The sequence below is a fragment of the Silene latifolia genome, unplaced genomic scaffold (assembly GCF_048544455.1).
Source record: "Silene latifolia isolate original U9 population unplaced genomic scaffold, ASM4854445v1 scaffold_88, whole genome shotgun sequence".
Lineage (NCBI taxonomy): Eukaryota > Viridiplantae > Streptophyta > Magnoliopsida > Caryophyllales > Caryophyllaceae > Silene > Silene latifolia.
In genome coordinates, this window is record NW_027413793.1 from 1754113 (window position 1) to 1769047 (window position 14935).

The 14935-nt window shown below is 35.8% G+C and overlaps 1 protein-coding gene across 1 annotated transcript; it reads right to left on the minus strand.

The window, feature by feature from the left end:
• Positions 1-12457: 12457 nt before the first annotated feature.
• LOC141640525 (uncharacterized) lies at positions 12458-14440 on the minus strand. Its single transcript, XM_074449296.1, has 5 exons — positions 14348-14440; positions 14053-14247; positions 13424-13955; positions 12713-13311; positions 12458-12649 (listed from the first exon to the last, which is right to left on the minus strand). Exons 1-5 carry the CDS (start codon positions 14438-14440, stop codon positions 12458-12460), a joined length of 1611 nt encoding a protein of 536 aa, XP_074305397.1.
• Positions 14441-14935: the final 495 nt, after the last annotated feature.

Consider the following 14935-nt stretch of genomic DNA (forward strand, 5'->3'; position numbering starts at 1 on the left):
TTGAGTAGCAATTTGATGGCACGATTTTAATAATTTTAAAATCATTTTTCAAAGGATAAAAATTCTTTAAACATATTTCGAAATCATATATGTCTATAGTAGAGCTGAAATATGGGTTGTTGTAATGGATAACTTGCATGTCTCTATTGGTTAGTAAAACGACTTATGGGTCGTCATGCTACCTAGGGTTTGCTAGTTTTGTTTCAACCTAACCCTAATCCCAGAAGAGAGATTTTCGTCTAGATGGACACGGGCCTAGGGTTTCGGCCGCTGGCTTTGAATCTTTAGGTTTCACAAGTCCTCTAGTACAAGTAATCAATCTAGTTAAATCTAGCTTATATTTTTATAAGATAATTTCTTATCTTAAATATATATGATTTAATTTGTTTACTTATTTGAAAATCTTAAGGATATAGTTTTGGAAAAAATAAGATTTACTTTTATCTTACTTACCTAAACTAAATATATCTTGGATTGAATTAGGAAAGAGATAGAGATTTATTTCTTACGAAATAAACTACCTATCTCACGGCACTTCTAGGTTTTCGTGCAAACCCTAGTCCTCTTTTCTACTATAAATACATATGATCATTCTTCATTTAAGTTAAGCTTTTCGAAATATAGAAATCTCTTGCAAACAATTTTGAGTTTAAATCTAATCGTTATTTTTTAATGTTTTGCATTTGGAAAATCTTGCGATAAGTCGTGCTCGTTAAATTGCTTGTTTTTCTTAAGGTTACGTCATAAGATAATAGTACTTCATATTGTTTCTTACTCGTTCAATTGTGTGAACACTTAGAAGAACAATCAAAGTGCTTTCTTAGTAACTTAAGATAGTCAAAACCGAATATCTAGTGATATTCAAATTGAGTTATAGCTAGAGTTAGCTATACGAGTTGGGTTGATAATTTTGTAATACGGAGAAAGATACTAAAATTATTAATCGAGAATAGTGGACGTAGGCTTCGACGTGTGAAGCTGAACCACTTCAAAACCCTGTGTCTTTACAGTTTTCGTTTTGATCATTTCATTACGTTCATAATCATTTAGTTAATTAGTTAAAGTTTAATCAATAAACTTTAAATAATTAATTACATTGATATAAAATAAAAAGTGGGCATAAGTTTTTAAATACTCAATTCACCCCCCCCCTCTCGAGTATTTCGGGTGTGATAGACTCTTCAGGTATGGATGGTGCTATGAATTTGTTTAAGTCACGGTGTCTGTCTACACGTTTGGTTCACATCCTAATTACTTACACTATAACATTAGTTGTTGAAACATGGATAAACGAAAAAACATGGTAAGAGATAGAAAGAGAAAGAAAGGAAAAGGCTCTGAATTCTAAACCTAGTTTTCAGCAACCGCAATCATGGCAGTCATGACATTCTCTGACAATTTTTTCTCACCTTTAGCAAATAATCACATGGATAACACGGCTTTATCATCTCCAGCTAAGAAAACCAATTCATCAAAAAATTCATCAAAAAATACTTCCAAAAAAACTCCGATTAATAATTCAAAGGCTCCTATTGTCAATCAAATTGGTAGTTCGAGTCGAGGTCCTAAACCGAACAAGGGTCCACAGTCTGATGCTGGAAAAAAGACAAACACTTTAAGTGAATTGACTGGGATCCCAGTGCTACAATTAGATGAGAATGAAGTAATCACTGCAGAAGTTCCACCAGTGGAGCAGGTTGGGTTGACCTGGTCTCTTAGGCAAGGTGGTAGGAGTATTCCAATCCTAGCACCTATTGCAGAAGAGGAGGATACAAGACGTCTTCAATTCTCCATGGATGATATACGTCCTAAGGTAGATTTTTGGAACTCATCTGTCTACTGTTATATCCTAGGAGGAAATCCTCCATGGGAGGTGATAAAAGGTTATGTTTACAGAGTCTGGGGTCAGTTTGATATTGTTAGGGTGTCTTTCATGGATAATGGGGTGTTTCTTGTGAAATTTAAGAAACCAGAGAGTCGGGAGGCATTATTAAGCCCTGGTTATTATCTGTTTGACAACAAACCTGTGATTGTAAAACCCTGGCATCCTGATGTAGAGCTAGTTAAGGAAAAGGTGGAGATAGTGCCTGTATGGGTGAAATTATATGGTATTCCTCTGAAATTTTAGAGGGACTATCTTCCTATAATTACAGGGTTAGTGGGGAAGTTTGTGCAAAGGGACGCTGCTACGGAGGATAGTTTGAGACTGAGTTATGCTAGAGTAATGGTTGAACTTTAGTTTGATAAAAAATTAGCAGAAAGTGTTCAGTTTCTTAATGAAGCAAGAAAGAAAATTACTGTGAATATTGAATATGAATGGATACCTCTTACTTGTGATGTGTGTACGGGGATATGCCATGAAGGTAAAAAGTGTAGGAGTCCTCCATTAAAACCTGTAAGGCCTGGCAAACCAAAACAGGTATGGAGACCTGTCCAAAAACCAGTATGCCCAACACCTGCAACTGTACCACATATTCCCATGTTTAGTCCTGAAGTTTTCCCTCCTCTAGTTATCAAAGATACTCCTGCCAGGTTGGTTATGAGGATGACCAGACAGGATGGATCTGTAGGGGGAGGCATTTAGGAAAATCTGGAGCTTACCCATTTATTGATGCTTTGAATGGTATGGCTACACCTAGGGGGTAGTCCAGAGTGGAAAGGACCCTCCTAACCCAACCCCGAAATCTAATGCATAGTATTGGGTTTTGGAATGTTAGGGGGTTGAATGACCTGAATAAACAGAAGGTAGTAAAATGGTTTATGCATAATAATGGTGTGGGCTTATTTGGTCTCTTAGAAACTAAAATAAAACCTAGTAGCTTGCTTAAGAAGAACACTACATTGTGTGAGGGTTGGAGTGTATGAACAAATTGTAGTTGGCATAAAGGAGGGAGAGTTTGGATTTTGTGGAAACCAACTTGTTTTGAGCTTCATTTCCTGGAGTATGGAGCACAATTTATCCATATGCTGGTGAAGTCTAACACTGATGATCACAAGTTTTACTTAACTATTATATATGTGCTACTTGTGATGCTCCTTGGCTCTCGATGGGGGACTTTAATACTATTTTGTCCCCAATAGAGAGATTGGGAGGGTCAACTACTGATGCAGAAAAGAAGCACTTACAGGAGTGTGTTTCTCTATGTGGGGTTGACGATATTCAGGCTACCGGTGCATTATTTTCTTTGTCTAATAAACAGGGGCCTCATGAGAGAGTGTACAGTAGGTTGGACAGAGTGATTATATTGCCCATTTTCACCCTGAAGGACTGTTTGATCACCGTCCTTGTACTGTTGTTAATAGGAGAACTGAAATAGGAGGGAAAAGAAGTTTTAAATATTTTAATATGTGGGGGAGATCAGAGGAATTTATTGACTGTGTGAAGAATGTTTGGCAAAGACAGTTTGATGGTACTAAAATTTCAGGTTGATCAAGAAATTGAAAGCTTCAAAACCAGTGCTAAAACAATTGAATAAACATTGCTTCTCGGATATAGAGAATAATACAAGCATTACTGGCTCTCGACTGGAACAAATTCAGAAAGAATTGGTAGAGCACCTTAGGGACTTGGAGCTTATTCAAAAAGAGATGAAGGTGGCCCATGAATTGCGTGAGCTTGTTGTAGTAAGGGATAGTTTTGTTGGATTTCTTTAAACTAAATACTATACATATTCATATATGAATTAATTTATTTGATCATAAAATAAATACATGATCTTATGCATGCAAACTTAATAAAAGGAGATGAAAAAAAAAACGATTTATCACCATCTTATTTTCGGCCATTTTGGGCACAAGTGAAGTCTCCTACCTCACTTGTTCTTGAGCTTTCCATATGTTAGGATGATCCTCCAAAGACTTCAAGTATAGAAGCCACTCCTCTTGATTGCACCCAAGATTATCCCTTATCTCTACTAAATAATATGTGCTAGATATTTGTTTAGTAGTTTACCTTAAAATTGATTACTAATACTCATATATTACACTAATAATATTAGTAATTTGATTGAACAATTTTGATTGAATCTTCTCATATTTTAGATGAAGATTAAAGAGAAGAGAGAATAATGCATAAACTTTTGCATGTGATGTGTAAGAATAAAAATAAGAGAACTAATTCTCTCAAATTGGAGGAGGGAACACGGTTGGAGCCTCACCAAATGCCAAGGATGGCATCTTACTTTATGCTTTTTCTCTTCACAAGGTAATAGGTTGTGTAAGAGATGTAAGAGTAGGTGTGTAAGCTATATGGTGTAGGCATGAATATAATATTCTATCACATAAAATAATTCACCCATAATCCACCATAACTCCCTCTATTTCGGTCCATGTATGTAAAATGGACTACCAATTTATTTTGTCAATTTGTCATTTGTCACACAATATGTCACATGTAGTATGTTACATGTTATTAATTAATTAAATGCATATTTATCACATAAATATCATTTTTATAAATTAATTAAATTACATTCAACAAATTGACTAGTGATACTTGATCACATAAATAAAATGGGTCATTTAATTATAATTCACAACATCTTGTAATTATAATCAACCATTCATTCTTATCTCTATTGTTTCTCAAACAATAAAAAATTTTAGTAATAAAGTATTTCAATTACTAAAATAAATCTTATTTAATCCCATTACAATAAGAGATCAATATTCTCTCTCACAAATTGAATTGTTCAATTTTATGGAATTGATTAACTTGTATCGTCATACAATTAATCAATTTTACAGATTAGGGCATCATCCTTTAGGTGTGACCTTAAGGGATCAACTGACCACCACCATCCCACGACAGTAACGTTAAACTCTAGCAAGCCAATCGTTACCGATTAATGTTGATCAGTTGACTATAAAAATGAATCATCCCTTACGTATTCTTAAAAATGAGATTTAAACATGTGATCATCATGATCGACAATTGTGATCGCATTATTGTCGGGGACACTCCAACAATCTCCCACTTGTCCTCGACAAGTGTGCGTCACCAATTCTCTTGTCCTATTACTATCTCCTACTCAATGCAAGGTGTCTTTCGGGTCGTACTTGCAAGTGATCATATCGAGAGTGGTTTCCACGATCTAGAGAATAACTGATTTGACCGGAATTATCTACCATAGATACCTTCCGAGCGTGGCCACGCATTTCCAGTTCATTACTCCTCGAGTGGCCCTGAGATATTGTTTTAACCCTGACAAGGGGGTGGACAATTCCTATCGCACTATTCCCTTGGACTAGCCACAGCCATCATAACCCAAAATATGCCCATTTGACCCCTTTTACGAAGGTCGTAGTAACATAAATCAAAGTTAATCTGAAACCGTGCCATCTTAGACGAACAGTCTTTAGTCAAAAGAATCGACTCATTAGAATACTATAGTAGCTCTCGCCACGACCAGGCTTTATAAATTTGCCAGAACTCTATAAGCGGTCACTGCCCGACAGAGTGTTCCTAACAGTCTGCCTATATGATCGACTAGTCATCTCATATGACTCTATGGCACTTAAACTTGCCATCAATCGCATCACACTCTAGTCACTTCGAGACGTCACCTCATACAAGTGACTATGGGTAAATACCATGTTAATCCGAGTTCACTTTAACGGGGTTCAATATTGTCTCTACAACCCGTTTGGATATAACATAGTATAAAAGGAGTTTTTAGATTTAAAAATTCGAACGACAAATGTTATTATCACATATGAATAGTCAATACCTGATTACTACTTCATATTTTTATAATCCAGTTTGATCATGTATGTAGTTGTTCATCTCAATCCAATTGAAATGACATGACTCATCATGTTAAGCCTATAAGAAGGCTTTGGTTAGTAGGTTTTATCAACTTCTTGTACCTTACTCAACCTTACTACATACTCATTTTCCTTTGTAATCTATACATTTGCATTACTTAACTTTCTGAGTACGTGTCTAGATCCAATCTAGACATAAGCTCTCTAGCCTTAGAATAGCTCCCACTGTTTGCACAGTGTGCGGGATCCATCCTCTTGCACATCTCATGGTTGCAAGTGTACTCAATTTTCGTTGTAAGCATCTCTCATTGTTCTTCATTGCCTAGAACGATTCTAAAAAATCCATTTCTTAAATCACATAGCCACAATGGTTCTTTAACCATCTTTAGGTGTTTCGAATACGTTTTTGTCCGAAACCTTATGCAATCTCAACAGTCATTAGTGTAAGCCCTTACACAAATTTGTGAATTGCATCAAAAACACTTAACTTTACATCATTAATGCTTCCTCAAGCACTTAAGGATAATCTATAAGGCTACTAGGTAACTATTACTTAAATTCGATTTGAAACAATTCATCATACTCAAAGTATATGAAGTGTTATACATCATTACTCATTTAATTGATCCGGTAGCGGAAGCAAATGGAATCAATCAAATATGTTCAACTCGATTGAACTAATCATGAATCTTATCAACATAAGACTTCTTATTTGGCGCTAATATCATGTGGATTTATCTACATAAATCTGGATATTAAAGATGTATTATATTACTCCAAAAGTCTTAAATCATTCCCAATGATCAATATGTCATCCACATATTAGACTAATTAAAATTACCGTAACTCCCACTAAACTCCATGTATAAACACAACTTCTCGACTTATCGAGAAAAGTTTTATAACATGATCAAAACATTGATTCTAACTCATTGATGTCCTACTTAAGACCCTCTCTTGAGTTTCACATTATCTTAGGATTGCAAGAATCTACAAAACTCATGACATGTATTGAATACATTCCTTCTAATTGAAGAAGTGGGTTTTTAGATTCACTCGTTATATGTATATCATCATAATGAAACACAATCCCTAAGAAGATCCAAATAGACTTAAGCATTTCAACTAGTGCAAAACCCTTTGCCACCAATCAAGCTTTGATATCTAACAATTCACTTGAAATTTATTTCGGATTTTCATGGCTCTAAGCCTTGTATTGAGTTGTGACTTAAACACTCTCATGTAAGTCATATATGTTTGAATCATTAATCTCATTAATTTACATATTCATATATGAAAAGATTTATTTAGTCATAAAATAAAAGCTAGATCTTATGCATGCAAACAAAAATAAGATAAGAGAAGAAATCAGCAATCTTACATTGAGGTTTCGGATTTTGGGCACCAACAAGATCTCCTACTTGTTAGTTCTTGAGCTTTCCAACAATGGATGAACAAGATTCAAGAGTAGAATCTCTCCTCAAGGATTTATATCAAGGAACCAATCTTAATGCTAATACCAATTTTGTTACTAGAAATTATGTATTAGCTCCTTAAAAATCACTAACATAGATATTACTACAACTAGTAATATATAAGAAAATATTAGTTTGGAAAGGAATTTTTGAACTTTATTTCTCTAAAAAACTAGTAGAGAAAAGGAGTAGAGAGATAAGTTGTTTTATATGGAATGAATGATCAAAATGAGAAAACTGTTTTTCATTAGTGGAGTGGAGGGGGTCGGTCAAGGAGTGGGTTAGAGTGCCCACTCTTTGCTCATCTTTTGCTACAATTTGTCTTCACAATATATGTAGTATGCTAGACTAGAGTATTAATAGGTTTTCTTAATCATGACCTATTTTCTCTTAAAAAGAACACCCATTATCTATGGTACCCTCCATTTTCGGTCCAAATGGATAAAATGGTTTCCATTTTATCTTTTTCATTTGTAATATTGTCACATGTCACATATTACATGACCCATTATGTAATTATGCAATTTTAACTCCTTAAAATTCATAATACACAAAAATGAAACAATTAAATAATTTCACTAGTAATTCTCAATTACTATCTTATAAAAATTGTCACTTTAATATAAATTACAACGTCTTGTAATTTAGATGGACCGTTCATTCCCGTCTCAATTGTTTCATAAACAATAAACAACTTTAAGTAAATAAAACAATTCGATTACTTAGACGGAGTCTTATTTAATCCAATTATAATAAGACCGTCAACTTACTCATAAAAATCATTTCCAATTTTAAGGTAGTAATTAACTCGTATCTACATACGATTAATTAAATAATCAATTAAGACCGTATTCCCTAAAGATATGACCTTAAGGGATCAACTGGTCACCACCGTCGCACGACAGTAATGTCAAACTCTAGTCGGCCAATCATTACCGATATGTGTGGACCAGTTGACTGTAAAATATTACATCCCACATGTATTCTTAAAATGAGATTTAAACATGTGATCATCATGATCGACAGTTGTGATTGCATTATTGTCGGAGGAAACTTGTAACACCCCGTATTTTATAATAATATTTTATTATAAAAGTAATTTATTAAATTAATTATTTTGAAGTTTAATAATATATTTTGGAAATATATATTTATAGCTTCCGTTCTCTATTTTATTATTTCTCGTTTTAATCTACTTTTGGAAGGGTTAAAATGTCCGTGCACAATTTTACTATTTTAATTTAATAATTACTTATCCTATATAAATTCTCCTTGCGTTTTAATATGGTCCAATCCATTTTGTAATCAGATAATCCATTGTATGAGCTAATGGACCCAAAGCCCATTAGTTAATGCCCTTTTAAATAGAATTTAACCCAGCAAGCAACTAAGTCAACTCAATTTGTTTGTGCGTGAACTTTTGATGCCGCACGTCCTCTCCTCCTTTTCTCTCTTTTGTTCTTCTTTTCTCCCTTTGACTCCATTTCTGATCGTTATTAATTGTATTACATGTTTTGTTCATGTATTTGTTTGCTTTTGTCTTAATATTTATCATTATTAATTGTATTGAATGTATAGTTTATATATTGTGTTGTTTATGTCTTGATGTTTTGTTTCGTCATTAATTGTATTAATTGTGTTGTTTAGGTATTTGTTAGTTTATGCCTCAATGTTTCCGATCATTGTCAATTGTTTTACACGAGTTATTTTTGTACTTGCTTTTCGTTCCTTAATACTTTGTATTGTTATTAATTGTATTAAATGTTTTGTTCATGTATTGGTTTGTTTATGTCTTATTGTTTATACTTATTAATTGTATTTAATGCATTTTCACGTATGACTTTTCCGAGCATGCTTTGTTGATTTGAAAGATGGTCAATTTTGAAAATGCCCTTTGCATGTTACTTGTCGTACATTTTGGTTATATGTCGGTCAAAACTTTTAATCCTTGATAACCCGAGCTTTACTCTTATCGTACTTTCATCCTTTTGGATCATTTGGTGGTGGTGTCCTTGTTTGAGAAGATTCCGAGGTTGTTTCCATTGTGATTTCTTGAGGCATCAAGTTAGGATTGATTGACAGGTTGGGATGTTCAAGTATGAAATAAAAGAGCGTTTATTGTTATGAGTTTGGTAACGAAGAAGTTTACTTTGGGGATTAGAGGTTGTTGAGATGAAGTTTACTTTGGGAATAGTGGCTGTTAAGATAAAGTCTCATTTGGGATTATAAGTGTTAAGTTCTTTTATATATTTGAGGAAAACCTTATTGATGATAGAGGGTGATGATGGAGGGTGATGATTTGTGGCATAAGTTGTATGATTGTAGTTTCATAGTTTTATAAGAAGTGAGAGACATAATGAGTATATTTCTCTTATGGTATTATATGGGAATATCGTGGCGTATGCTTTTAATGGATGGATTTATTGGATCTTTGTGTTGTGTTAAAGGAACAGTTATACGAGTTATTTATGGATCGAGAGAAGAATAATGGAGATGACGAAATGTTATTGTGGTGTTTAGATTGAGCAGGTTGAGAATTTTGGAGGATTATGCTCGACTTTAAGTGGAATATCATTCTGAGGAGTAAGGATCGTAAATGGAAATGAGTGAGTTATAAGGGAATCTATGATTTATCCGTTGAGGAGTTATTTACCGATCGTACCTTTTAAAGGATTGTTGAGAGAGATAAACTGTAATTTATGGACTTGTGAGATATGAATGTTAAAGTGTTCTAGCGTTGCCTTAATGATTGACCATGTTGGCGAAGATTATAATGGATCGTGGTGTTCATATTTTGAGGGTATAGAGATTTTTATAGATTGATTCTTTTAAGTGTGATTAGATGTAGTTCTTGAGAGTGGAAGGACTTGAGCGTTGATGTTCGTGAGAGTTTATGATCTTGAGAGTTGATAATTTGAGGAATGTAGAGATTGTAAAGGGGCAATTATATAGAGTTTGTTGGTCCTAAAGTATTATTGAGATATGATGAAAGGATGTCACGAGACGTTGTTACCTTAAGTGATGATCGTACGAGAAATCTAAGACTCTGGTTATCTGCTTTATTTATTTTATCTTAAGGTATTTTCTTCGCATAGATAAACTACATTTTGGAGTCGTCTAAGCTTGTCATCCTTGCACGTGTTAACCACACCTCTTCTATTTGGGCTTTCAGACCAAAGGTTTCTTTTATCCTTGTCCTCTATCTGTTTCATCTATAGTTGCTCTCTATTTGTTCTTTATTTTAACTCTAGTTCCTTCTTCTTTAAACTTCGGTAATTATCCTTCTCTTTTTTTTTTGGTGAAATGTAAGAGTATATTAATAATCAAAAAAGATATACAAGGGAATTGTTCCAAGGAACAAAAAACGGAGAGCTAAGATACAATCATGTTACTAAACAACCCCATTTCCTCAACCAAATACTATCCTGAGCATATTTGGACTTGCCAACCTTACTCATAATTCTCCTCTTAGCTTCTGCAACTATCCTTTCAGCCAGTTTGGTAGGGGAAATGACCACTGCATTCAATCTTGCACTGTTCCTTTCTAACCAGATATGATAGTGACAGGATACCCAGAGCTGACAATGAACTAGCTGCTTCTAGCCTTTCATTCTATTACCAGGTGATGCCAGTACAACCATAGTTACATCAACACTGAAACCACACCATTTCTCAACTTCCTGCAGGACTCTTTGACTGTATGCACATTGAAAGAACAGATGAGCTTGAGTTTCATCTGAGATTTCACAAATGCAACAGTGATGCTCTTGACAGTACCCAAAAGATACAAGTTTAGCACGGGTATTAAGACCATTGTTCATGGACACCCAAGTAATGAAAGAGTGTTTAGGGACATTCCAGGTGTTCCATACAGCAGGTGCCCAGTTCTAAGGAACAGCTCTATGCCTTAACCATTCATAGCAATTTCTGATAGTGAACCCTTGAGCATCAGGCATCCATTGATCCTCTACATAAGCATTCTTGACCAAATATTTTACTTTGCAAATATATTTCAAAGACCAAGCCATATCAGCAGGAGGGACATAGTCATGCCAATTCTTTCCCTTGATATGGACCTGATTAACCCACCTAATCCAAAGCCTATCAGCTTTACAGTATAACCAGTCTGCTAATTTTGCAACAGAAGCAATGTTCCAGGTGACCGTTCTTTTAATTCCCAATCCACCTTCTTCTTTAGGTAGAGTTACCCTATCCCAACCCACTGATGGTACTCTATGGAAATCAGCTGTCCCATCCCAAAGATAGTTCCTGCAAACTGCCTCAATGCGTTTTACAACACATTTTGGGATAAGGAAGATACCTGACCAATAGTTATGCAGTGTGTTCAGGACTGAATTTACCAAGACAAGCCTGCCTGCATATGACAATTTCTTAGCACCCAAGCTACGAATCCTGTTAACCATCTTCTCCACCAGGACATTGCACTCAATATTGGTCAATCTGGTAGCTTGAACAGGCACTCCCAGATATCTAAAAGGCATAGCACCTTCAGTAAATCCTGTGATTTGTCTTATGTCATCCTTAACAGTTTGAGAGACTCCACTGTAGTATACCTCAGATTTGGAACTATTCATGGACAGACCAGAGGCTTTTGAGAAAGAAGAAAAAGCTCTCATCAACAACATTATGGATTGGACATTACCCTTGCAAAACATCAACAAGGCATCTGCAAACATAAGGTGATTCAACTTAATACTCTTGCATAGAGGATGGTACTGGAATGGCCATCTATCAGTAGCATATTGTAACATTCTAGTTAAGTACTCCATACACAAGGCAAATATAAGGGGGGAAATGGGGTCACCCTGTCTAAGTCCTCCCTTTCCTTGAAAAAAACCAAAGCAACTTCCATTTAAATTCAGAGAATAGGATGTGGATTGAATGCAGGTCATGACTTTTTGTGAAAGATTATCCGGGAATCCCATGCCTTCAAGCAACTGAGCTATAAAACTCCACTCAACAGTATCATAGGCCTTCTGGAGGTCGATTTTGAACAAGCATCTTGGTGACACTGCTTGTCTATTATACATCTTGACTAAGTCCTGGCATATCAGTATATTCTCAATAATGGATCTGCCTTTGATGAAGGCTCCTTGGTTCTCACTAAAAAGATCTGGTAGCACCATAGATAGCCTATTGCATAGCAATTTGGAAATGACTTTGTATAGCAGGTTACAACAAGCTATGGGTCTAAACTATTTAACAGTTGTAGGTCTCTCACATTTAGGAATGAGTGTGATAGTGGTGGCATTAATCTGCTTAATAAGCTTACCATTAGAAAAGAAGTCTTGAATAGCAAAGCAAACATCATTCCCCATAATTTCCCAGCTATCCTTGAAGAAGCCACTGGTGTATCCATCAGGACCTGGAGATTTGTCAATAGGTACCTGGAAGAAAGCTTCTTTAATCTCCTCTGTAGTGACTGGCTAATTCAGTATCTCCTTATGTACCTCAGTGCAACAGTTGCCAGTATTAATCACTTGCTGTCTCACTTTATCAGTAGCCTTTGAAGTACCTAGCAGTTCCTGATAATAACTTAGGAATGCATCCTGAATGCTCTGACTGGTGGTACAGAGTTTACCTTTATGATCTTCTATCTGAGTCACTTTGTTAATAGAGCATCTCTTCTTAATGGCCCCATGGAAATAGGCAGAATTAGCATCACCATCCTCCAACCATTGTGTTTTAGCCTTCTGTCTAAGGTAACTTTGCCTTGCATCATTGAGTACCTTAAAATATTTCAGAGCTGTGATCTCCTCCTGGATAAGTTCAGCATTAAGGGGATCATCTATCAAAGCACCCTGAATTTTCAACACTGACTGTTCAGCAAGAATTGCAGCATTCTCTACATCTGAAAAGCACTCCTTATTCAATTCTTTAAGTCTCCCCTTCAAAGCTTTCAACTTCCTAGTGATACAGTACATGGGATACCCTTCATATATCTTTTGCCACTCCTCTTGGACTGTAGTTAGGAAAGAAGAGGCCTTACTCCACATGTTAAAATATTTGAAATTAGTTTTCCTAGTGACAGTCAACTGGCTATCACTCACTACACAAGGGCAGTGATCAAAGTAGCCAGCAGGATGGAAATGAGCAGTCAAATTAGGAAAACGTTGTAGCCAGTCCTGATTAGTCAAGAACCTGTCAAGTCTACTGTATACCCGGCCTCGTCTGTGCCTCCTGTTTATTGGTCCATGTATAGAACGCACCAGTAGTGTTAATATCAGTCAGTTCACAAGTAGCAGGGCAATCAATAAAATCATCTATATCACTCTGTTTTGTATTACCCCCAAGCCTCTCTACAGGGGTAATGACTGTGTTAAAATCACCTGCAACCACCCAAGGTCCAGTAACAGCACCATGAATAAGAATCAGTTTCTTCCATAAGTCTCTCCTCTCCAAACCATCATTAAAGGCATAGAACATTGTAATATAAAATTGTTCCTGAGAGCATCTCTCAGTAACAAGAGCATGCACAAACTGAGCATCATACTGTAGAACAAAAACATCAAATAACTCAGCCTTCCACAAAAGCCATACCCTACCTCCTTTGTGATAAGAAGCATTAGTAGTCACACTCCATCCATCAAGCATAGTAGCAGACACACTTTGAGTTTTATTAGAACTAATTTTAGTTTCTAGCAGGCCAAACAGGCCAACACCTTTATTATGCAAAAACCATTTCACATTATTCTGTTTATTTACACTATTGAGACCTCGCACATTCCAAAAACCGATATTATGCATTTATTTTAGGAGAATCAAAATCACCATTTTGTCCAATACCCACCTTTGGTGTGACTGGACCCTCTGCAGCTTCTCTATAAGATTTCTCAGGGGTAATTAAAGAAGTACTCGCACTCTCTCCATTAACTGGTTGCTGAGTTCTAACCAGAGAATTGAGCTTAGTGCTCTTATCTGAAGTGCTTACACTTCCTGCTACTTTCACAGGTCTCCAAACCTGTACTGTCTGCACTGGCTTTTTCTGTGATTTCATGTCTTTTCGACAGTTAGAGACCTCATGTCCTATCCCCTTGCATTTAGTACAAACTGAACATACTCCACACAGAGGGACACAATGTTACCAGTCTCATCTTTAAATCTGACCTTGGATGGAACTTGTTGCCCACTGTCAATTCAACCATTACTCTGGCATATCCCAGACGAGTTTTATCCATTGTAGCCTGATCAGACTTCTGATATGTACCCACCAATCCTGCAATGGCAGGCAAGCATTTACCCCAAAACCTTAGTGGTAACTCATGGATGCGAATTCATGCAGGTACATCCTTAATGTTCCCTTTTGTTAATTCAACGTCAGCAGTCCAAGCTCTTACAATAAGAGGTTTGTTATCAAACATGAAGTGCCCTGCATTCAAGACTGCCTCCTTATCTGTAGCTTCCTTAAAACGAACCAAAACTATCCCATTTTGCATGAAAGACACTTTATCAATATTATGTTTAGACCAAATACGTCTAAGGAAACCATTCAAGATCTCCCGTGGAGGGTTTGCACCTAACACAAAGCAATAAATGGCATTATTTCAATACTCTACCTCATCCTGTGTATCCTCTTTGGAGAATTGAAGGAGACCTTCATCAGTATCCTCTTCATCATCATGTATAACTTTTTTCTTTCCACGTTGAGTAATCCACAGGGAGTTCTCCTTTTC

What these genes read in the sequence shown, in the direction of transcription:
- LOC141640525 (XM_074449296.1), bottom strand. Translation starts at nt 14,440, where the DNA reads ATGGATAAAACTCGTCTGGGATATGCCAGAGTAATGGTTGAATTGACA. An exon ending in CAGATTTAAAGATGAGACTG is followed by an intron (nt 14,248 to 14,347) that starts GTAACATTGTGT and finishes ATGAAATCACAG; the next exon opens with AAAAAGCCAGTGCAGACAGT. An exon ending in AGGGTCCAGTCACACCAAAG is followed by an intron (nt 13,956 to 14,052) that starts GTGGGTATTGGA and finishes GTAAATAAACAG; the next exon opens with AATAATGTGAAATGGTTTTT.